Raw genomic sequence first — 26,562 nt, 5'->3', positions numbered from 1 at the left:
CAACAGCTAACTTGCTGACTTGGCAGTCTCTCAAAACCACACATGCCAAATTACAAAATGCATCTCTTTCATTTGAAGCAATTTGGAATCTCAGATTGCAAATACTAAAAGGGACGTCTGTTTGGCTTTATTTTTTTAAGCATGGCCTAAACATTTTAGAAAACCTAGGTTTGGTATCAGTTACTTCTTTACCTTAATTTCTGCTGGTTTATAATAGCGGCGTGTTTTGTCCTCTAGTGCAGTTCTGTAACCATCCCTCAGAAATCTTTTAAATCCATATTTTCCTTTTAATTTTCTAATAATTTTATCTAGTGTTTGACTGAACAAAACCTCATCATCCAAAGCAAATGCAGGATAACTGATACAGGGCAGAAGAGCTGCATCGGTATTCTGCAGGAGAGGAGAAAAAAACATATTATAAATTCAACTAAATCTCCAACATTTATTGGATGCACAAAGTCTATTTAAATTACTCAGTAAAGCATACATTTGAAACATAATCTTTACCAAAATCATAATACCAATATTGGAATAACGTGCAAAATAAGACCTCTAAAAATGTTTAAGAATAAACTAGAAACCCAGTATTCACATATATGATTTAAAAGACAACTCTTGACTCAAAATGTGACCTACTTTACAGTTCATAATCTGCAGGTGTAAGTGAACACATCATAAAACTCCAAGTTTCTAGAAACAAATAAACATCCTTATTATTCTTGGAGGAAACAACAGTACTGTTGCATACTATGCTCAAAGAGAATCACAAGAAGTTAACTGTGATTATTTAATCATTGCTGAAAAGGTTTTTCATAAATTTCCTACAAGTGATGTAACAATAGGCTTGTCTGATTTTATTTCATGAAAAAATTTAAGTGACATTGCTCAAGGAACATGTGCAACTATTGTGAATTAAAACACACCAAAATTACTCCCTAGGATATAACCACTACAAGTAAGCTTACAGAAGTACAAAAAGTTAGTTTTAAGTTCTAATTCTTACAGAATCATAGAATGGTTTGGGTTGGAGGGGACCTTAAAGATCATCTAACCCCCCCCCTACACCATGGGCAGGGACCTCTTTCTCTAGGTTAACCAAACCAAGATTTTCTTGTTCCTTCCTGCTGATACATCTAAGACATTTAAAATACTGCATTTTCAACAGTATCACTGACGGGAAGCCATAATGGTGTGGTGGTGAGGAGGATATGAAGATTATATAGTACAAATAACTTATGAAATTGGTTCTGTTGGCATATATCAAGTCTCTAACAAATAATAAACAGCAAAGGAGATCTAGAAAAGCATAAAAAATTAGCTGACTGTACCTTTTGATTATAAAGTATCTGCCATAATTCTTCTACATACTGAGTAAACCATTAATGATGAAGATTAATAGTCTGTTTCATGAACAAAAATGCTATTAAATCACAGAATGAAAAAGTAGAACACCACTGCTCTTCATTTTTAGCTTTTTTTAATTAATCTGTACTTATGTTACTTAGATTTACTCACTGATGAAACATTTACTTGTAGCTGTAGTTTATAATAACAAAAAAATCCTCCATATTCTGCAATTTATGAGAATTATATCTTAAAGGCCTTTTTTCCTCAACAAAAGAACAAATAAAAGCTAAAAGTTTCTTTTAGCTGCTTCAAAAATGCAGGCAGCAAATTTATAATGGAAACTCAGATACCAGGATAAAAACAAAACAATAAGCAAGACTACAACCCTAAATAACATGTTGCAGACCATCATTGTTTCATTTTGAAATTATTTAGGAAGCTACCAACTGGCTAACATTCTAACCTCAACATACTTAAAGACTGCCATCACAATTCCACTTCAGCGAGGTACTGCATAACAGTCCTGTTTGACAAGCACATATTTAACAAGTTCCCATCTTTATTAAGCAGAAGAAAACAGTCATTGTAAAATGAAAAGTTACATTCATATCCATTTATTTTCTCTCCATACTGTTGAGATTTTATTGTTCATTTTCTCTGTTTACTTACATGAGACCTTGACTCTCGGGGCAGCAATGAATACAGAGTCTGTCTGTTACGGTTATGGGCATCGAAATCCACAAATATAACAGACCAGGAACAGCCCTGGAAATGCAAATTTGTTTACAGAGAAGTGAAGAAAGGTTGGCATATCCTGGTGAAACTAACTAGCTCTTTGTTCTACCAATGGTAGTACTCTGGTAGCTGGCAATTTTAATCAGGAAATGAACAATATATATTTAAAATATTTTGAGAAAAGAACTTGAAATTCTAAACAAAATTAGCTGTCTTTGTCCACTACTGATTATGAAATGTGTCGTGTATCATTATGACACTCAAATCATAATGTCTTCCATTACTTCTTGATCAGCAATGGCTGTACTGAAGTAAAACAAAAAAGTAGTTTTCCCTCCCTGTGATTGTGGAAATGTTCCAAGTGGAGATGTTGAATATTTCATTGAATGTGCTAGAATACAAATAATTGGATATTCACTTGAGGTATCACTTTGGAAAAGGACTTTGGTAGCAAATAAACATGATTTGCCTTTTGGTTGTTCTGTTGCACTTCATTACTTTTAAGCACAAGCTCACTTTGCAGAAAAATAAAAAATGTGGCAAAAAAAAAAAAAAAAAAAAAAAAAAAGCATGTGAAGAACAAAAGTGTTCATGTCTTTATATTGGATGGCACAACCTAAATAAAACATGCATTTAGATTATAGAAAAGATTATTTTCTAGATTTTTTTAATTGGGATTTTAAAAGAAGCAATCTGTCTCCAAGACTTGGTTTCTAATCAAATTTCAATAAGAAAATTACCTCAAATTTTAATCATGCATATAAGGAGTCCATTTCAGCCACCTTACTACACAATTATGGAACTACGCTAACACACAGTTTGATGCATAAGCCTATTTTACACAAAAGAACATATGTGTATGAGGATTAGTTCTTTACATACTCATTTTCATTGCAGATACAGTGAAAGGATGCATGCACCATCTCTAAGACATTCTCAAGCCATTCCTCTAAGCAGTGCCCAGTTTTGTCAGTGCTACCAGAAGGAGAGGGAGGGAGGGAAGGAGGAAGAGCATTTTTGCCATAGCAGTGACCAAAATCTGGACTTGTAACAAAACTTTCATGGATTTCTATCAAAAAATAACTAAACTAAGCGAAGAAGCAAGTCAGAACGTTAATTTTCTGAAGTTATGTAAGCTGAAAGACAGTCAGTTCACACTGCCTCCTAAATATAAAGAATCACGCCCACTTTAACAGTTCTTCCATACCAACCAGTTATGACAATACAATAATTTTGGGATGTGGCTACAGTCATTGCACAATTAAGAGTAATTAAAGAATTCCTACGCTAGAATAATACATATAGTACATAAACTACTTCATCTAGATTTATAAATATTGTTTCAGATATGCACAATAGACTGGGAATAAATTTAAGAAATTTAGCATAGGATATTGAAGTGAACTAATGAGAAACTAAACAAAGAGACAATTTATCTGTTACATTAAAAATAAATGTGTAAAACATCTTTTGCTGATGAAGCAGCTAGGCTTATACCTTGACTGCATTCTTAAAATTCTCACTTTCTATGAAACAGCATAAATTCTACTATAATGAAGACAAAAATGAATACCATTATAAAAACATGAGCTCCTCTTTACATTAAAGTATGTAAAATTCTGAGCACATTAAAAGCCAATTCTTTGTTCTTTATTGTACCTAGCACCTAAAAATTACACCAAGAGATGAATTAGAATTATTTGAGTATAAATTAAACAGTGCATTTCTACATTAAAAAATAATTTCGATCTGTTACAGAAATACTTTGTTTTTATTTACTGCTTCTATAATTTTGGGAGAGAAAAAAAAACAACAGAATAATTCAATGTGATTATCTACCAGTAAGTGAACATCGAGTCTTCTCTGAATACAACCACAAATGCACAGGGAAAATTCCCTGTCCTGAGATACACAAACATACAACATACATGCACATATGAAACACAGATACAGTAACATGCATTTATATTTATAGGTTCCACAGCATGAGTGGAAAAATCTGCATGGAAAAGCTGAACAGCCTGTAGTTCCCAGTGATGATTTATGCAGGTTGTACTACTGTAGATGCAGATGCAAACAAGTCCCTCCTGAGGAGCTCAGCAGGATTTCTCAAAGCTATTGAAACACAGCTGGAGCTAAGCACAAAGGCAGACTGCTGCTGACTGAAGGTCAAAATGGTTTCTGCTTATGCAAAATATCTTTGGAATAAATTTGCAGAGCATTTAAACTGGTTTTGCTTCAGCAATTTATTCATCCATTTTAGAATTTAGTAAAATATTTGAAAAAAAACAAGCAGCCACATTTACTGGTGCTTGAAATTGCTGGGAAAGTAAAAGTTGCAGATAAATGTTGCTACTGTTATACTGACAATGTATATATATCATGTCTGATCACTACTTAAGATCCTTATTAGCTCCTATTTCTTAAGGTGTAAAATCAGCTTTTAGGAAAAGAAAACCAACACCAAAACACATGAATGGACATCTTAAAAAAAAAAATTATAACAGGTGCCACAAAGCATGTAAGCATCAGAAATGCTCATTTAGAAGAATCACTTCTTTTATGCCACAAAAGAAGACAAAAGAATCTGACAATAATAGGTGCTACAGCTTTTCATCAACACATGATTTAAAACACAACACTTTTCATCTCAGGCATTAGAATAGCTCTAAAAATTCCTAGTCAAAACAGGCTTCTTTATTTGTGCATTTATTTCTGTGACTGTGCTATTAAGAAAGTAATTTCTGACCGTTACAAGAAAAGCTGGTGCAACTGACCTTTTTTTTTCAGATTTTCAAGAAAAAGGAAAAGTTTTAAAAACCCTCAATTTTATTACCTGATTTCCAAAGAGATTGAAACCATTAATTGCTTCCAAAGCTGCTTTTGCCAATCCCACAGAGCTGAGGAGAAATAAACAAACAAACAAATTAATAGAGCAAACTATGCATATTGTAATTCAAGTCCAGGCTAATTTAATATGCTTGACAGCTTTCAGAGCTATCATTTTTTCTTGATTTAAATTGTGTGCTTCATCTCTCTTTTAATAAATTGATGATGAAGTAAGGCTTGAGTTATTTCATGGCTTTTTTGAAAACTACTTTTCAGCATCTTTCTTTATCATCAAATGCCAGAGACCATCTGGAAAACCTCTTCTGCTCTCACTTTGCTACTGGACATCTGGCATCACGTATTTCAAGACCTCGTTAACAACATACCAACAGAACATTTACCTAATCACAATTTTCAATTCAGGTGTCAGGCATTAAACTTGTAATATTTAAAATAACTTTTCAATATAATAACTCGTTGATCTGGATTCACAAAAGGAGGAACATCTGATTCCAAATGTACCATGAGGTTTGACTAACCATGACTCGTGACAAGTAAATCCATAATAACAATCCATGATAACTTCTGAGCACATAGGCTTTTAAACAGGTTTCAAAGGAAAAAGATCACTGCATGATCTTTTTCAGGGACTAAGGTAAGGCTTCTAGTTTTCTGATTTCTCTCTTTTCTAAGGTTGAGTGTGACATTAGTCTTTTTTCAAGTGTCAGGGCCCTCTGTAGATGATTGTGATTTCTCATGCATTATCAAGAAGAACTTTGCAATCATAGCCTGCATTTGTCCCAGATGCACATTTGGAGCAGAGGAACCTGAACTTAACCTGAAGAAATTATGCTTTCAGTTTGCTAAATGCATTAATAAATTCACCTAAACAAAACATCATTTGTAATTCTCTGCATCTCGAATTATGCTCTCAGTAAAATACTTGAGGATAAACTCTAGGGATCTAGAGCAACCTACTCTAGGGAATCTGCTTTAGCAGGGGGGTTGGACAAGATGATCTCCAGAGGACCCATCCAACCCCTGTAAAACACTAAAATTTGCATAGTCTTAGCAATTGCTAACGAAAATGCATCTTACAGAAAAATCTTCAAAGAACCTTACACATCTTTAATCCTCCTCCCATTCACAATTTCCCACTTCCATCCAAAAACTTTGCAGTTGATTTGGAACATCAAACACTACCAGCAATGTTAAAAAAAAAAACAAACACAAGGAATAACAACACTATAGCAACTCTATAGCAAAACAACACCTATACTAGTACACTAGAGATGTGCAAGAACATGTTTTTTGTATTTGGAATGTGGGAATACTGCACTTTGGCAACTTCATTATTCCCACAGTACAACTGGGGGATGCAAAGACATTTTGCAGATGCCTGGAGAGCTGCTTGATCAGATGGTTATAGGACAAATTAATTTTTCAGAAGTTCAGCCATATGGGAAGGGACTACACTACAATAAAAGCTGTTAAAAATCTTGTCTCTGAATCAGTAAAAGACATCAATTTACACACATCAGTGAAGACCTGAGTTCACAGAGTGCTTTGCTATTTATCTTATTATTATCTTTATTTATACTATTTGCTATTTATTTGCTATTTACTATTAGAAGTGTTTTGAAATGTATTTAGATAGAATATTAAGACTGTCTAAAGACATAAAACATATACATCTTGTGACAAATGCCACAATTTGCAATCATTATCCACGGGCTTTGCATTATATAATAGCTACTTTAAAAAGAATGTCACTTTCAGTTAAATATGAGAATTAACTTCTAATTCTGAACACAAATACAGGTTCTTTGAGTTTCTAAGTTCAGAAGTCAAGCATTCACAACACTGAAATTTAAGTGATTCATTCTCAACCCACAGCCACCGAGGAAACATAAATACCATGCACGATCAGCCTCAATACTTTCTAATCACTTCTTGAATTATGTTCTCAGAGATTGCTTAGTAGGTACACCGCAGAAGTAGCACAAAGAAAGCATAAAGAATATTTTAGCATAGTCAGGAGTTTCCTCCACAATACCTAATTACATCTTTTTACACTTACTGATCTTCCATATTTTTATGTTTTTGAGACCTTTATTGACCAGAAAAAAATTGTCTGCTGGTTCCCTACATTAAAGCAGAGTAGAAACGTGCACACTAGGAAAGACAAATAGGGGCTATATCTATTTCGGATGATCAAAGTTTACTTCTTAAAAAAAATCTTCGTACTTGCTTTCGTGCCAGCTCAGTGATCTGTTAGATTGGCCTATCAATCTCATAAAGCTTCTCCCTCAGAAAAACTGACCTACAAATGCCAGTCTAGATTAAGACAAAACAACATGCCCATTTCCATCTGGCTAGAAAACATTTCTCCCTTTTCCCCTCAAGGAACTTCACATATTGAATAATCAGGAAGCTACAAACAGTACAAGATGTAGGAGTTTCAGAGTTCCTTTTGCTAATTTGTATGAGATGAGATGGGGAAGGAGATACATAATTCTCCAGATGAAGACTTCTATAGTCTGGTATTTGACAATTTAATAGACACAAGAGGGGTAAAAAACAATGAGTGAATAAAACAAATTATATAACTATAACATATACTCCAATATATTGGAGTATTCAGTTCTCATTTTGGTACTACAGCTTTATAAAGGTCCTGAAAAAAACATACCCAATTAATTGTTCTACTGCAGTGGCATCACTATATTTACAGTTTGAAGCACATATCTGTATGTGAACTAATAAAAATTAATTAGAAATGAGGAACATGGATTCAGATGGCAACACCTTTAAACGCTGAAAAAAAGATGCTTTATTTTCAAGCCCATGATAATTATGACAATCAACAACAGGTATAGTCACTTTTACAATTGATAGAAGCTCAAAAAAATCAAGAAAACAGTATTTATGCTACAAAAAACAGATATACAGCATATGGGCAATTCCTCTAGAATCAAGTGGATCATTCTAATATTAAAATTGTAATATTAAAACAGTAAGAACATGCTTGGTATTATACGGGACGGGGTAAGGATACAGTTACTTCTACAGTCTGAAGAACATTCTTTAGGAAATAAACTGTGTACTAACCTATACTTCACAGTGCACAGTGACTTCCTCCCAACATGGCAGAGATGAGAAAACCTAAACCCATGATTCAATACATTCTTAAATCAGCGAATTCCTAGGCACTTTTGTGAATTTGATCTACTGCACGTGGCCTGTACATAATTTTCAGAATGATACACATGCAGCTGCACATAATTATTGTAATTTGAATACTCAAACAGCTAAGTATCTATGTGATTAATTCAGCATGCACATGATGATGAAATTATACTTCACATTTTTCCAAAATACATCTTGGTCTTTAGAGAACATTAATTTAGTCACTTTTCATGAACCTTTACCTTCATTTCCTATCCATTTCCTGAAAAGGTGCCAACAGTTATTTTGCATTATTTGTTTTTGTTTGGTTGGTTTTTTATTGTTTAGCTCATTACATCAATTCTTTTTTATTCATAGCACATTCACTCCTTTTATCTGAAAGCACTACATCCTCCCATCTACCTTGAATGTAGCTCTGGGCAGCCATTGTTGTATTTGCTTCCTCTTTCCCAGACACCAAAGTCAGGTACACGATAGGCTCTTTCCACACAGAACACAAGATTTTGAATGAAGGAAACCTATGAGGGGAAAGAAAAAAAAAATGGCTCAAGAAAACTCAAGCATATTTTCTGTTGTTCATTTTCTCAGAAAGACAGATTTGCTTCTATCCAAAATTTCTTCCAAAGTTTTGATGCTCCCAAGTTCAGATATTCTCTGTAAAAATGGTTTTCAGTCACTGAACATTAAAATCTGTCTCCAATCTGGTGGCAATGTGATTTATGTGGAAGCCCCTACAGAGCCAGGAACAAAAATGATTTCATATTCAAGACACATATTTGAAGAGCTCCAAAAAGGTGGCAGTTTGATCTTTTAAATCAGTTTTCTCCTAAAAATAACTTCAGAGAGCAAGATAAATTAAATCCTTCAAAATGAGGGCACAAATCTTTATGCTACTCCTTAACTCATATGATATGCTGAAAGTTCTACTAAATTAGCTGTAGATAATAATATATATTTATGCAAATTCAAACACACTCCTTTAATAACAAAAATAAAACCGGAACCAATTTATTCTAATTAAAATCCCTTCTTGGATCAACATGTTTCAACTGAATATTCAGGTTACACAACTATAGCTGGGGACTCACTTAAGCAGACATTTTTTCCTCATTTACGCTATTAAAAGAGACAAACATCTGAGTTGTAGAAACACTGAAATGTGGAAAGGCACTGGCTCCCAGATTTAAGTAACCTGCACATCTGTTTTGTCTTTTTCTCTATTATTTTCTTTAAATCTTAAAAATGTTACTACTTTATGCACTCTTTATGCTAATACCAATCCCCCAGTGATATATAACATTCCAAACTTCCTTGCCTCTATGTATCACTTCACTGCTAAAACAGTGGGATGCTTATAAAGTAATTATTTACACACAAGTCTTTTCATAGCTACTACTTTCAAGGAAACAGACTGTCTCAATCTTATGCCCAGTAATGTTCTTTCCAACAATTTAGCATTTGGCTGTATTAAAATGACCTTTGTTTGAATTAAGCTAGAACACTCAGTGACTCAGTGTGGGGCTTCTCTTATTAGTGTCATTAAGCATCACTATAAAACCTTGCTGATAACTTTCCACCAGTGATACTGCTCAGAACTTCAGAGAAAAATGGTCAGTTAGATATGTTATGAGACTAACTAGGAGCTTCCAAATAGCAGATTTACGGAACAGGAAGGAGCAGGTAACTAAAGGGGAAGAAAATGTTTCTAAATGAAACCTTCATAGAACAATTATTCTTATCATGGATATGTACATTTTATAACCAAGTCAGTGCTAAAACACAGAAGTTATGGATTGCATATTAAGCTTATTTATCCATAAGTCAAGTATGTGAAGAGCAAGGTGTAATAAAGAATATGAATGAAGCATCGAAGAATGCAAATACTGTTATTATTTTTTATACATAGGTGTTTCAATCAAGTTCACTCACTGGCACAGTCATATGCTGCTCTCTTTGCTATGGATGCAAAAATGAGACTGAATTAATTTTTCGACTACAAACAGATGCAACTAGAGGATAACTCATTGATAGCTGCAGTGCCTGACAACAAGCAGCCTAGTATACAATGATTTCCTCATAAGCCAAGAGTTCTGTGTATAAACATATCCATGCAGACAGCCTGCCAAAAATCCACCATCTGTCAGCACCTTCCACGATGCTAGCACTGGCTCAAAACCCACTCTAGGAAAAGAAAGACTAAATAACATCATGCAATTCACAGCAGAAAAAAAAAAAAAAAATTGAACACAGATTTCAAAGTAAAAGCATATGCACTATTTAATCTACAAAAGATATTATGGCAATTCATGAAATCTTAACTGTTCTTTTAAATACCAAAGTAAGCAATGAACAAATGCTCAAAGAAAAACATTTCTATAAAGCAATGGCTGAAGTACACTACTGTACACCACTGACTGCAACTCCTTGAAATTGCTATGTAGGAAGAATTGACAGGCACATACAATGCCCACTGCAGTACTCTTCCATTCCGTTGTTACTCTCTTCATCATTCTCAAAAATAATAGGATTAAGCAATTAAGAAAACAGCAGTGTGTTCTAAGGTTTGGTCAGTACTATCCTGTTGTGTCCTCAGGACTTACTTTAAACATTATGTTGAAAAACAGCATAAACCAAGTAGGCAAAAACATAGATACTAATTCCTAGAAAAGAACCTCAGCTAGAAATAACAACTTTGAGCAAAGAGGAATCTGAAAGGTTCAACAAGAGCAAGTTCAGAGTCCTGCACCATGGGAGGAATGACCACATGCATCAGTACAGGTTAGGAGCTGACCTGCTGGAAAGGAGCTCTGCGGAGAAGGGCCCGGGTATGTGTAACAACAGAACAACTACTTCAGAGTTGGCAATGACAAGTTAAAGCACGCTATAAGATCAGAAATCATTTTGTACCTCATCTGTGTTGTAGATAATCTGCAGCCCCGAAGAGATCATCTCAACCAAGTAGAGAAGAAATAATGACACAGCATTTATCTGAAGTAATTAAAGACAGAACAGAAACAATAATTATGTTTACTTGAGTCAAACAAAAAAGTTAAATGCAAACTCACTAATAAAGATGGCACTGGTACAACACAGGATTAGTTTTGGTTCTTCAAAAATATTATCCTAATATATCAATTATCCTATATAAATTGATGTGATAACAATTAATAAAATGAAAAAACTCAATTATTTATATTGTAAAAAATAAAATACTTTTTACTGTGGAATAATGCTTTGACTGATAGGAAGTCATATCAGTCATAAGTTGCTCAAGTTTACTTATGTGGCAATTCACCAAAGGCAAGTAACGTATCAAACAGAACACACAGCACATCTAAAAAACAGGTCACTTTATCCATAACTGGATCTTTAGCATTATCACACGACAGAAGTATAATTGTAACATTCACAATCTGATGACCTTTATGTAAAACTTTTGTTTTGTTGCAATACATGACACTTATTCCTAACAATAATTACCTTCAATAGCCATACTGGACGAGCATTATGTTTGTTTACCATGAATCAAAGTAAGAGTCTATCAATGACTCAAAGTAAGACTGCTTTTATTACACAGAACTACAACAAAATTGAGAACCTGTAAATCTTCAATACAGAAGTGTACCTTACTTCAGTGAGATATAAAAACACAACTTCAGTATATGAAATTTTGAGTAACTATCCAGAATATACATTGAATTCTCATCATAAATCAATCAGATTAATAATATCTTTCAGATTCTATAAGCTCCAAAAGATTTAAAGACCACTAACTTCAGTTTCTTAATACAATCTGAGAAGCATCAAGTACAGCAACATTGGCTGGCCAGCTACTTAGCATACTCCTTTCTTTCCCACAGTTACCCTCTGACTGCTAGAGATCTCCAGATGACAGAAGGAAATGTGCATTCATATAAAATTGAGAATTAGAACCATTACTCAACGCTTCCCAGGTCCCAAAACTGTTGTTTCCTGCTACAGATAAAACAAAAAACAAAAATGCCAGATATGTCAAAATGCCAACTTAGGGTAACTCCCAAATTCATTCTTCTCAGAACTTAAGTTTTCTGAACCCAATACCTCTACTATATTTTGCTGATGTTGGCACCAGGAAATTAAATAATTATCAACTTACTGTCACTTGAGAATAATTTCAGTAGCGGTTTCTGACTTAAGAATACATAGGTTTATGGGAACACAAAAGGACATAGTTAAGAATGCAAAAAGGAGTCTGAAGGTAAGAAGAAAAAAAGTAAATCAAGGCTTTAGAAAATTGAAGACAACTGCACAATGAATAGAGCAGTTAGACAGTGAATCTGAGTAGAAACCACTGCACAACATAATAAGCAACAAATCTGTAACTAGACAAAGCAGTTGACAGTATCCATTAAATCTTTGCTATGAATGAAAATTGCTTGGACTTATGGACAATTAAACTGGGAATGTTAAAATAAAAATTAAGAATTCAATGCAAAAATCACACTAAATTTTTCATTTTACTGACTATTACAAATACTGTATTAAAGTATTTAATATTTTAATAAAGGATTACTTACTGACAGCTGTCATTTGGTCTCAAAAAGCAGTCTCATTAAAAGGAAACAACCATTCACCTCCAAACTCCCACAGGTATTTCACTACCTTGTGACCAAAATATACCACTGACCTATATCTGAAAACAGTCTGTCCTTTTCATGAAAAGATGCAGAAAGTAATTCAGTGTTACAATGGTAACACATCTAACTCAAATCTAAACAAATTCGGAGATGCTCCATCATGAAGGAATTGAGAGTATCATTATTAAAGGTCATCTAGACTTTCATTTACACATGTGCACACACGCTTTACCTGAAGATGACCATATTCATTATGGGAGAAGACTTCATCTCCAGTATGTGCATTGAAAACAGAATGAAGACACGCAGAGGGCTTGGGGTCCTGCTTAAACTGCTGAACCTAAAAGTGAATTAAGACCATAAACATAAAAACAAAGTTAATGATTTCTGTCTGCTTGACAACTTCAAATTCACTATACATATAACTCAGGAGTTTTGAAATTGACTTATATGTGCATCAAGCTATGTGAACTTAGAAATTACAATCCCAATATATATCAGAACCTACATTATACATAAAGTCGACATATAGTGGAACAAAATTTTTCTAATTTATTTTGTTTTAATAGAAAAATTATAGGAAACTCCAGATGCTTATTTATCTTTATTTTCAGGTCAAACACCTCGCTGTAAAAGGGCTGAAACTTTTACTAGAAAACATGCTGAAGTATGTCATGTCTACTTTGAAGTCACAGAACTGAAATGTGCTTACAGGATACTGTCTTATAAGCTTCCAGGTGATTCATCAGCTCTCCTTAGGCAATGTATCATGCATTCCATACTCTCCCATACGTGGGGGCGACTCCTCTTCCTCACTTGTCTTTCCTAAAATGCCTGTATCTATCCATCACGTGGATGGATACACAGTTACATGAGCTATCCCACTATTCTTCTGCGATTCCACTGAGATCACAGCCCAAGACCTACACACTCTTATCACTGTTCCTGTTTCTTCCCCATAGTGCAGTGAATGGGCACTTCTGGGAGACATCCAAGCACACTTATTTCCCATTAAGGGCACGAAAGCTTTCCCCTCCATAACGCTGTCCCAAAGGTACCTCCTTATTCACATACATACACTTGGAGCCATTCCACTTGAGCTGATTGCTACGTGCCCTCTCTTTACAGCACTCTGGGCCCTTTACCTGCCTACCATCACTGACCACTTCCTCACTTGACTGCAAAGAACTTTCTCTCTCCCTTAAGACTTTGGTATAAAGCTGCTCTTGCTGGAGGTCGAGAGTCCAAAACTTACGTTGGGAATAAAAATTAGCATTTTTATGAAACATAATCCATACAATTGAATAACTCCCGTTGTACCATTTTATGATATCATGCCTCCTAAACTACAAATAATTTAAAAATAAGTTTATTTGGTGTATGAATGGTGAGATTCTTAGGGAGCATCTGAAAAGCACTGCTGATAGTTCAAAAAGATGACAAAGCTCACAGACGAAAAATAGTACCCCAGATCATAACAACTACAACTCATGGGCACTATCACTGGACCTCAGAATTAGCCACTCAGGTAGTAATTAACTACTGCATTCCTTTTCTAATACAAGAGATTAACAATAAAGGAGTGAAATAAGAACTGCAATGGTCTTACAATTAGTTTTGCTTCCTGTCTGGAATGTCAGAGTGTAAGATTATAAAGGCAGAGAAAAGAAATCTTCCCAGAGAAAGAAGGTAATGAAAGAATATCCTTCTCTGTATTTCCTCAAGGCATGCTATGCAGCAGTTCTTTCAATTACTCTAACCAGCATGGACAGCAGCTAGATCCTGTTTCATGACATCTTCCATGCTGACCTGACCTTTATGGAACATACCTTTCCACCAGAAAAAAATACACAGCATACAGTGTAGGGCCCAGTAGAATAAGTGATATTGTATGGAGTTATCATGTCTAGTTAGGGAACATATTCAATGCATTTCAGCTTATAAGTCAAGTTCATTAGCAATAAAAGACAACATCTGCAATTTCTCTTAAAAGAAGCATAACCTATAGAGTCTTAGTCACACCTCACCATTTGGGTATTTATAGCTCATGATATTAAAAACTACCATTCCTTAGAATGAGGTCAGCACATACAAAGCCCCTCAGATAAAATCAAATTTGAATTATGTCTGTCAGGTAACTGAGATAGCTTATTATTACACAGCAGGAAAAGGAAACCTTTTACAGTAATGAAAGTGAAAAATGACAACCAGTACATCAACAATTTGACTGCTGTGTTAATTTAATACTTATTAATCATAAATGCATTTATCATCCTCAAAACAAACTGCTCCATGTAAAAGGGAAAAGTAACAGCTTGAATGTAACAGGATCAATTTAGGTCAAGATTACTTAACGATCTGAGACTACAAGAAAAATGGAAAAAATATGTCAGCATAAATGCCGCTGGTAACATGGCTGATTTCTTACTATTATTACCACTACTGACACATGCCTACAGATTTTACATTTTAGTTTGTGTACTTATAAGCAACGTGAACTTCACAGTAATGTGAAAATGACTTTTAATAACCGTTTAAACTCAGTGACATGCAACTTAAAATAGTCACACAGAATATATATATTTAACTATCTGTAGCATTACTGCTAAGCTAATTACGCAAAACTAAACCACTACATCTAAATTTTGACAAGGAGAAGCCTTGTATGCTGACAAGAGGATTACAGGCTGAATATATACATACACAAATTGTAACTGCATTATAACATAAATAAATTACTATTTCCTCGTTCACTTTGGATGACTGAATTTACAGTATTACATCAAATAAGACTGCTGAAGAATGCAGCCCAAATAATCCTAATGATTATGTACATAACGGAAAAAATGCAATAACAAAGTTAACAGTCCAAAGAACCTCTCTAACCTTAGCTAAATGAAATTCTGTATCTTTTCACTCAATAAATCAAAAGGCATTAAACAAAAAATTCCACAGTACAAGCAACCTAATGCTTAAATGAGGTAAATAACTACAAAATGAACCCCAAGAGGTTTCAAATATGCCTTGCTGTTCAATCCCTTTGCAAAATTCTTGTTTCTTTTGTTTCCTAGAACAATGCAAACCTGGCAAAAAAGAAGCAGCTGTTCTTTACTGGACCACACAGTAATATTACATTTTCCTTTTGAATTTTATCTATATTTAGGAGTTAGCATTTACAGCTTAATTAATCCCTTAGAATTAAGTGAGTGCTTCCGTCCACACCACAGTATTTTACCTTATCGGCCTGACGCATGTAGCAGTAGAGAATTCCTCTCATACACTTTATAGCAGAATGCTCCAGTTCATGAGTTCTTCCCTTGTCATCATCAATACGCCTGGTTAAGAGAGATAACTCATAAAACAAATTGGAAATGCATTAAGAAAATAAAAGGCACATTAGCGCTTTGGAAAATTAAGTACTTAATTAACGCTGTCTGGTGCCTTCACTCACATCAACATACTTATAGCCCTACCCATCCTTTTGTCACTAAAGAAAAATTAAAATCTGTATTTTTAGGTTATGTTGCAACTTACACAAACATTCCTATTTCAAAAAGGCACAAAGGAAAGAAAACACCTTGAAGTTATTATAACATTTCAAGCCAGTGTTCTTTGAGAAATCCAAAACGTAAAAGTACTTTCAATTCTGCAACGCATCTGCCATTCATAACCTAGCACTTATCATGTTAAACTACAGCTATGCATGCAAGTTCTGAAAGTTACCTACACAGTGTCCAGAAATGTGCCAAAACACCTCAGTTATTTGATACCACGAAATAAAACAATGCTGGCAACTGTTACATCACTGAAGAGACACTAAAAACAACACCAACCTCAAACTATTTTAACAAGAAAGGCACTGTGGGTAAACAAGCCTGATGATTGTGTTCACTGGTTAGCCTTCCCCAGCTCTTGATTTCTGACGGAGTTTCTCACGGTGAAAATTAGGTTTTCTCACGTACTATACTTAAGAAAGTATTTCTCTGATTCAAATATGCAAAGTACCATAATTTGCATGCTGATATTTCTCTGCCCATTTTATGCATAGGAATCATATCTTTTCCCATCATCAGGAACACAACAGCAGCTTACGCTGAAGTTTTGCTGCCTATGCTGAAAATTTGGAAGTTAGAGGTAACGTAAAAAAATCATGCATATCCAACATGCTACTTAAATGATAATCCTAGATATAAAATATGTACTTCCTTTCAATTATGAAGCTTACATCAGAGGGTATAGGGGAAACAACAAATTAAAACATAACAAAACAAACAGGGCAACTTTTTGTTCAGCAGTAAGATTTATTCTCTATATTACTATAAATCCAAAGAGCAGTAAAAAGCACAAAAGGCTCTCAAGTCCTCATGTAACAACTTACATTTTTCTTCTTTCATTCACAGCAGCAGCACTTGTTTTCATAACAGGTTCTTAGGAGTTTAGCTTTTATTGAACACTACCAGTAGCATGAGTCAAGCAGAGATTTTGGTTTGGTACTCCATGCAGAATGCCATGTAAGCCTTGTATCTTGGCCCATTTTGGATTTTAGCCATACACTTAATTTCAGTCATCAACTTTTGCCCATCAAAGGAAATTCACAGTGCAGCAGTGATGCCCAGGGCCTTGTTCCAAGCGTAAATGGAAGTAAAATAAATGACTTGTCCTGCTACTTTTCCCTTCCTTCAAACTGCAACACATTTTATTTATTATCTTCTCTAATTCTACAAATTGGGAATTCAAGCCCAAATAACTCAAGCAATGCTATGCCATGTTTCTTTCCACAAAGCCCTTTCAGCTGCTTAAAATTCAGAACCGCCACTTCTGCCCCTTTTATTCTTCCTTCTCAAATTTTCCTGGCTTTTTTTTTTCATTTACAAATGCTTTTATTTCACCCAAAGAAAGAGTAATTGAAAGAAAGATGCAAAGATTTCAATATAATGGAAATGAATAACAATTATGCTTTCTGAATATTAATTGCCTCATTTTTGGCCTTTTCAAAAGTAAACGCAGACTCGAACTTACAAAGATTTACGTCTTCTGTTTCAAAAAGCTTTATTCTGAAACATTTCCTAGGACACAATTTTTAACAAATGTTTTTTTGACATTAATGTCTCAGGTATAGAATCTCGAGTAACAGAGACAAAAAAGAAACTCAAAACCTTTTTTCCTACTAAGTAGATCAGGTTTGCTACAACAGTAGCAGCTCATACTATTTCTGGCACTACTTCAGTAAAATATACCAGAATTTTGTTAAAGAGCATGATTATTACCTCACCATTAGATGGTAACTAAAAGAGAAAAAAAGGAAATTACTCAATATTTGCACACTATCATCTTTGTTCCAAACGCTACATTTGAGCTGCCTATATATGCTTGAGAGGTTGAGGAAGCAAAGTTAGAGACAATGAACACTTCCTTAACGTTCAGGTAGAACTGGTAATACAACTCTCCCATTAAGACAAATCACGTTATTCATTTCCAGAACCTTTTAATAAGTAACTGCAATGTTAACTGTGAAGCCCCTTGTATTTTATGGTGCCTTCACTCCCACATATCTTCCACTTCCTCAACAAATGTAACAAGTTATTCTTATGATTTACATCTTGTTTTGTAGTCCCCAATCCTGGAGGTGCTCAAGATCACGTTGGATGGGGCCCTGTGCAGCCTGATGTGGAAGGTGGAAGACTATTCATGGCAGGGGAGTTAGAACTGGATGGGCTTTAAAGGCCCCTTCCAACCCAAGCCATTCTATGATAATCTTTTAAAATATTGCCAGTGTACTGCACAACCAAAAGTAATATGGCAGAGATGTTAACTTAGAAGTTATTCACCTGTAAGCAAGGGCTAATGCCCAGGAGCACGCAGCACAGTAAAGATTGTCATGTACTTTTGCCTTTTGGTTATCTCCATGTGTCTTTGTAGGAAACAGACCTGTGGTTGGGCTTTGATGAAGCAATAGTGTGGCCTTAACTGGAAAAAAGGAAAAAGAAATAATAGTGTTAACAATGATATTCCTTCCAGTTTCTGCATGTGAATAGATCAAGATGGGATAAGTTACAGCAAGCAAAATATAAAGTTCAGGAGAGACACAAAAACCTTTTTTATGCTGCTTGGACAGTCAGATTCTAACTTCTTACAGAAAAAATAAAAAATAATCATCTAATAATCTATGACTATTTCTATAGCAAAAACCACTCTGTACAGAATCTCTCCAACAAAATTCTCTCCCTGATTAGCACACAATAATAAGCTACCATTTTATCACTGTTACATCCAAAAGAATCCTAATTCACTCTTACAGCTGGGACTGGATTTTCAACATGAATTCTTTGTTTTCAACAAGAAGTATAATTCTGGCCAACCAGTTTTGCTCCTTTCAAACTCCAAGAAGAAATTTAGGAAACTATCCCCAGAAGGAATAAAGTAGCAGTGATAATTGGCATGTAAATATCAATTCCAATTCATACCTGGGGTTAGCTGAAGCACTTAAAGATATGAGCAGATTACTTAAATCCCCTCTTCATCTCAGACTATCAGATGATACTCAGAACTTATTTTACTGTTTGGCAAATGCAGATGATACTTTTGATAAATCATGACTTGTAAATACTGTTCAAGTAATGCATGAAATACATGTATTATACTATCATGGCAAACTTATGAGAAATTGTAATGACAGAACCCTTTGCTTTTCAGAAAGCAGAAATCCTTATTAGAAATTGCATATACCACTTCAACATAAAGCTGCTTACTGTTATAATCTTAATTGTAAAAACTTTCACAAGTTGCAGAGAAAATCTGTCAAGGTAGGAATAACTCTTAATCAATTTTTTACTTACCAATTCTGTAGTAATGGTCTAATTTATCCCACAAACTTTCCCCCTCTGTTTTAGGAAGGTTAATACTTTTAAGTGGCTCATAAATTGAACCTAAAAAAAGAAAAGAAAAAAAATCAGATAAAAATTAGTTACATAATTTCTATTACTAAACTACAATATGATTTTTCATGTTAATTAAGCAAAGGCCCAATTCATCTAATTTCAATTGAAACAGAAAATAAATCATTTCTATAATTTCACAGAACCTAAGATTTCCATCTACATTCTTTCTTCAGTACCTGTCCACACAAACTCTGTGTCCAAGTGGATCCCCAATGCCTCTTATATTTAACTGAAGCAAATGCTACACAAACATATATTTAACTGTTAGAGACAGCATATTAAATGTCAAGAGTTTCCTAAGAACCTTAATTTCTTAGATCTCTCTTTGCAGTGTCTCATACATAGACTACTCCCTATTTGTACCTGACAACGTAGTGGAAGGATAAATTTCTTAAAAATTGCTGAGGTAAACCATTTCCAGCTTCTAAAGTTAAGAGTGACATAACCTTCCATAAATCACTGTGGCTTTATTCAGTGTTCTAGATGGCAAGAACTCCCACAGAGTCATTTGTAACAGGAAGAATGACAATTTCCCCTTTCCAGACTGCACGCTGCCTTTCTGAAAAGCTCAGAGAATGGACTGCCTAGGAAGCCCAGGCAGCCAAGCAGCTCTGGCAGAATGCAGTAGAATACTCCTACTCACATTGCTTCTTTTGCACTCCCAGCACATATCCAACTGTTAAGCAAAGAGAATGTCCAGATACAGGACTCTCAATCAAACCAAATAAATGTGTGGAGTAGTGACAGAGGCTTTATTAATTAAATCCTGTAGTGAGGAGACTGGGAAATGTTTCTGATTTCCCTGCTGCTCATTAGTAATCACTTTTGCTTTGGAATAGCAGCACTTAGAAAAAATTCCTTTTCTCCCAGCAAAAAACACCACCTCAGCTTGAACAGAGTCCTGTGTGTCTGTTGCACTGGGTTCTCTGGTAACGTCTAACTACACAGGGGAGCTTCCACTGCCACCTTGCCTTTCCTCATTGGCAGAGGTAAGTTGCAAGGAACATGGAAAGGGCCTGAGGGGGAAGCACATAAGACTCACTTGTTTAGTTGCCTAAAATAATTTAAAAGACATGAAGTTGCCCTGTAATACGAAAAACAAAACAAAACAAAAACAACTTACATCATAGTTCTTGTACCTTCTGTTTAAAAAAATAAAATTAAAAAAAACATATATATCAACATTCTGAACTTCTTTTTTTTTTTTTTTTTTTCCAAAGCAATATTAATTGGAATTTCTGTGCTTTAGTAGATTCATGAGCTATTCCTATTCTAATTCAGTTGTTGAGCAAAAGCACACAATGTTAACCTGCAGTAACAGTATTTTTACAAGGTGACACAGTCAAAATAGGACAGTCTGCATAGGAAAAATCTTTAGTCAGCCACTTCTTTGGATATAAAGTAGCAAGTTTCAGCAACATTTACTTACTAGATTTTCAAAGGCAAAAAAAAAAAAATTCTTATACTTGTTAACTCTGCAACACACACCTATGGCACTGCACACTATGGTGCACTCCACGCATGAAGCAGGTTCAGAACGCCTGCTTCCTGCAGATCGCTAAGGCCAGCAATGCGCTATGTGAGCATTCACAGGCACACATACACAAACACACAAGGTTTAAATTCCTGTTGTAATTTACATACTTACCAGACAATCTGTGACCATCTGTGGCCAACAGAAAAACAAAGAGTTATCATGAACAAAAAGCATATGCTTGGCTTCTATTTCATAGAATGAAGACTTCAACTTTGGACAGAAAGACCAAACATAATAAAATGCATGCAAAAGTTAAAGCATCAGGACCCACAAACTATATTCTTCCACACATACCAAACTTTACCAGAAGAAATAAATGAAACAGTCAGAATTGACTGTTGATGATACAAAAAGATGAAGGGTGAAATGGATCAGAGATCAAGAAAATAAGCAAAAGTGTTTATCATTTAAAGAGTACACATATGAGAAATTGTTTAAATGACCACTCAAAACTGAGCTCTTCCTTTCACTTACATACCTACCATAAAGACATAGAATCATTAAGGTTGGAAAAGACCACCACGCTCATCTAGTTCAACGATCGACCCACCAGCACCATGCCTACCAACCATGTCCCTCAGTGCCACTTCACTCTTCTCTTGAAAACCTCCAGAGAAACACAGAACCACGTTCTGTTTGCACGCCCAGAGCATTGTGGTAAATTATGTCTCGTTAGTACCACAATCAAATCGAAAGCAACAAACAGGCAGAACCAACAAGAAGCAAGGTGCCCCAGGTGGATTTATAGTGAGACCAACACCCACTGGAAGCTGCTAGCAAGTATTTATAGAAAAAAAAAAAAGGCTGTCTTACCCTTTTCCAGAATCTATTTGACAGTTCATTTCAGCAAGACATGAACATACTACATACAGCTATTTTCAATTACATATTTAATACAGGTTTTTAAAACTGGAAAAAAAATGGGACAGCAAGACTTGAAGACTGTAAAGTACTGAAACTGAATAACATATGCAATCCTGTTCTCAGCACTGAGACTGAAGGAATGACACATGCAATAACTGAGCTCTCTGTTTGCACATCAGCATTCAGAATAAGGACAGTAATTTCAACGACTATTTTTCATAAATATCTCATTTCATTACAATGAAATGTAATACATTGTATGTACAATGTATGATTTCATTACAATCATACATTGGGAATTTCATTCAAGGTAAATAAGTGGTATGAAGGAATATAAAAAGTATCTTGTTGACTTAACACAACAACCTGTACAAAATTTGAATATATGGTAGATGGCATTTTCTTCCCACAAGAATCACAGAAATGAAGTATGCCTACTGTTTCCCTAAATCAGAAGCAGATTGCTGCAAGTCAGTAACTACTTGAAAATGACAAAGAACCTTAACAGATAGGAAATTAGAGCTGCTTCCTGCATAAAGACATTCAATGGCTGTTAAAAGAACACCCAAAATCCTTAGCCCAACTCCAATTCGCTATTTTTCTTCATAGTGCACTAAATACACTACATCCATTCTTTGATCGGAAAATGGGAAAATAAATCCTCCTTTATTTCAGAAGTAGTTCCTATCACTTACAAGTTCCAAAGTTTCATCATTCTTCAAGCTGAAGAATTACTAAAGAGGAGTTATTTCCTTCCAAAGGATTAGAAAACAGGAAAAGATCTGGAACAGCACAGTAACTGATAGAAGAGACATCAATTACTAATGAAGACCTACAGTAATATTTCTACAAGATTAAGAATTTCTACAAGACATGGGAACTATACAAAAACATTGACTAGCACATGAAACTCAAACGTACAACAATTTCAGGAAAAATCAACAATTTATTCATCTCTTTTGCTTCGGTTTTGTTCTAGTTATGTACAAGCTTAGCACTAACTGCTCTTCAGGGAAGAGCTGTGCACTGCCGATATATTTAGACTGAAAAGATATACACAGCATTTCAAAATCCTCTTCCCAAATTCTCACCCACACACCTCTGAACCTGGTCTACAGTTTAAAATTTGCCTATTTTAAGAATGGATTGATGGCTCAACTTTTACAATGTACATAATTAAACCCAACAAGCAACACCCTGAAGTTTAACCACATGTGAATGGAAGCAACATGGCAAGAATTTTACTTCTAAGATTTCATTTGCCAGAAAAACACAAGTCAATGTACACTTGGATAACAAATATCAGAACACAACAAACAAAAAAGCATGAAAACACCAAACTTCCTTCTAGGTTTGATTTATGGCATGACTCAAAAGTGACTGCAATCCTTTAATGCAACACTCATTCTGGATGTAATGCAACACTTGAGCTGTGGGCAAGTTCTGGATCTCAGATCACAGCAATATTACTGCCTGATATTAGTACTGGTAATAACATCTTCACATTACAGTAGTTGGGACCAAGAGGATTTTATTTCTTCACGTAGTGAAGCTTAAGAATAATTCTGCATTATCAACAAATCATATCCTCCAATGTTCTTTTCGTCCCCATCATCTCTCCTGAGCTGAGGGTACTGAAGAGAAATGCTAGAAGTAGTACTTCAATAGTTATCTGCCAGGAAATACACCTGATTTAAAGCTCCAATTCATGGAGTTGGGCAAGGCAAGATGGGGAAAATAACTTTCAGAAGCAAAAAACAGGTTTATCTTCCATTAGAAGGAAAATTCATTTCTCGTATTTACATATCTGAAATGAATAATTGCACAAACTTGACACGTAAATACTGTAGTTCTGGTGCTCATACAGTTCATACAGGAGCAAACTGTGAGCTGACCCTCCTCTGAGCAAGAAACCAGAACAGCAGAACTCCTGACATCCCTTCCAAACTGAGCAGTTCTGCACTTCAGTGAAAGTACCATAAGAAATCCCTAGAGGTAAAAAACTAAAAAGAAAATAGAGAAAAGGTATTAAGGTGTAAAGGTACTCCTGTGCCTGAACAAAAATTACAAGTAAACACAAGAGATGAAGCATTATTGAGACTGAGCAACAGCAGCACAGGTACAAATGAGTAAAACTTTATTTAATTTGAATGTTTTAAAGTGACAAAACTCATCAATTACTATTTATCAATAAAAATCTTATGTTTAACAGTGCAGTTAACTGTAAAGAATTTGAACTAATTTAGAATTTCATGGAAAGAGAAATAACTATGTCCTTTCTCTATTCCTAATTATCTGAAGTAATCTCTTGTTTGTCCATTATAATTAATGCACAAAATCCTTATTTCAGAATTTTAAACAAAAAAGCCACTGAAGACCACAAATAAAACTCTGCCTGCCACACCAGCTCACAGGAGCTTCACATAGCTAAAATACACCAAAATGCCTCCACCTGCCACACAAACCTTGTAAATGCTACAGGCAAGGTGAGCTCTTCTGGATATTCAAGGTAATCATCATTTCTCAGCCTGAGAACTCAAAGCATTGCCTCCTAAAACTACTGAAATCATTTATTTTGTATCTTAACTAGCAATGGAAATATGAAAGAGCAATAAGATAATTAGCAAAGAGCTTTTTTTTTTATTAATTAAAATATCAAAATTCCAGGTCTGTTGGTGTTGAAAAGGGAAATGCCATGGGCAGGGCAGTTCAAATGGCAAAGGCCAGCTGAAATCCTCTTATCTGATAACTTTCACTTATACTGTACTGCTGATGTGTTTCAGCACAGACTAAACAAGAGTCCTTCAGAGGGTTTTCCCAGATTGGCTTCTTCACATATACTGACACATTTGTTCCTGTCAAACACTTTTCAAAATATATTAAGCTAAAAATTGTAATAGTCTCAATTGTTTCATGTACATGAGCTTATACCTAAAGAGAAGCTGTGCCATGGAGCTTTATTTTGCTACCACTTCACTTCCAAAAGTCAATCTTTAGAACCAGTACTGACTTAAAGGAAATTCTATTCCTTCCCTCTAAACAAGTCCTGTTGCTTTCCTTGCAAGAAATTAAACCTTAACACCATTATTTGCACACTTTTCACATAACCACCATCTTAAAAATTCAGTTCACAGACTGTTATCCTTACAAGAACACACACACACAAAAGAACACCAAAACCAAGGAGGAAGAGCTGAGCAGTAGATTTCAATTTCCAGAGTTTTTAAGTTACACAGTTTAAAAAAGCTGCAAACACAAAACACTGCATGAAACACAAAGCAATTATTTTTTGTTGGGTTCGACAGCCACAAATAAAAACACAGAACTGCACACTTACCAAATTTTAAAAAAGCATGCGCAGATGAGGTTCTGTCATCATCCAAACTGGCCATTTCAAATTGGTGCAGCTAATCACAAACGTCTCAGGCTAAGCTACAGCAATTTTCAAAACTGTTTAGTAAATGTTAAAGGCAACCAGCATTAAATTAAGTGAAAGCAATGTTAGTGGAATTATTAAAATGACAGACTGTACAGAGCACAAAGGGTAGTACCATTTTGTTATATTTTATGCTTTCCCTCTTCCACTGTACAAATCATTTTTATTTTTCCTCCAATAAAGCTTAACTAAGTAAAATGGCACAGGCTACACAAACTCCATCTTTTGGACATTCCACAGAAAATTTTTTTGTTTCATACAAAAACTGCTACTAAAATCCATAGATGATGAATAAGATCTATATTAAATATCTCAGGATTGTATAAAAACAATTAATTAATACATATAAAAGCGTAAAGCAAAACTAAGTGCAGAGCTAAAATTCTGCTTATGCATAGTGTTGCCTTTATCTACATGGAATTTACATTGGGATGCTCCTTTCAGTCATAAATTGCTTATTGTACTGAATGTCTGTAACCTGATGTAGAACTGCCAGTTGGAAGGTACAATAAGAAAACACCACTTGAAGCCAATATGACAAGTTGTTCCAAATCCTTAAAGCAGCTTATGCTCTTTACATTAGCTACAGTTTCAGAGGTTGCAGGCTGGACAGTTTGCTGAATACCATTACGATCTGCTTCTGTTAATTATCAGTATCAACAAATGATACAACAATCACTTTGGTAAGAAAAAATCTCAGTAAAGCTTGTTTCTACTGGCCAAAATGTAGTTCAGGTTTTAACATACATAAGCATTATCTCCTATAGGGCTGGGTCTTCAATGATACCTTGCTTCCAGTTGTGAAGCACTCATGCATTTAACACACATGAGCCCAGATAGATAGGTTCTGTAGTTATTTATCTTATTCCTAGCACCACATTAAAAATAGAAGCAGTGCTGTTAGTAAACTGGGACTCAGCATAGATTTCACTCAACCCAGGGCAGGCTGGGGGCACTGCAGCTGCTCCCCATGACAATAACAGCCACAGTCCTTCTGACTGCCAGAAATTAAGCGTGAGAGCTTTTAAGCTACATACATTTCTGAACAGTTATAAAAAATGTAGGAGTAAA

The 26,562-nt window shown here is 34.9% G+C and overlaps 1 protein-coding gene across 6 annotated transcripts in view; it reads right to left on the bottom strand.

Annotated features, from left to right (window-relative positions):
• PHKB (phosphorylase kinase regulatory subunit beta) overlaps positions 1-26,562 on the bottom strand; it is a 64,976-nt gene that overhangs the window by 36,783 nt on the left and 1,631 nt on the right. For 2 of the 6 annotated variants that reach the window (XM_052685598.1, XM_052685597.1), the window contains exons 2-10: positions 19,553-19,642; positions 18,545-18,683; positions 15,952-16,051; positions 12,949-13,056; positions 11,008-11,088; positions 8,503-8,618; positions 4,919-4,982; positions 2,017-2,112; positions 193-390 (exon numbers count right to left, since the gene is read on the bottom strand). In XM_052685598.1, coding sequence (XP_052541558.1) covers positions 193-390; positions 2,017-2,112; positions 4,919-4,982; positions 8,503-8,618; positions 11,008-11,088; positions 12,949-13,056; positions 15,952-16,051; positions 18,545-18,683; positions 19,553-19,642 — 992 coding nt within the window. Of the gene's footprint in view, positions 1-192; positions 391-2,016; positions 2,113-4,918; positions 4,983-8,502; positions 8,619-11,007; positions 11,089-12,948; positions 13,057-15,951; positions 16,052-18,544; positions 18,684-19,552; positions 19,643-21,302; positions 21,321-25,392; positions 25,506-26,562 lie in introns of all 6 variants that reach the window. The other 4 variants (XM_052685599.1, XM_052685600.1, XM_052685601.1 and 1 more) reach the window with 4 other exon arrangements.

Source organism: Tympanuchus pallidicinctus, unplaced genomic scaffold, assembly GCF_026119805.1.
Source record: "Tympanuchus pallidicinctus isolate F22 unplaced genomic scaffold, pur_lepc_1.0 scaffold22, whole genome shotgun sequence".
Classification (NCBI taxonomy): Eukaryota; Metazoa; Chordata; class Aves; order Galliformes; family Phasianidae; genus Tympanuchus; species Tympanuchus pallidicinctus.
This window is presented reverse-complemented; position numbering and strand designations above follow the sequence as displayed.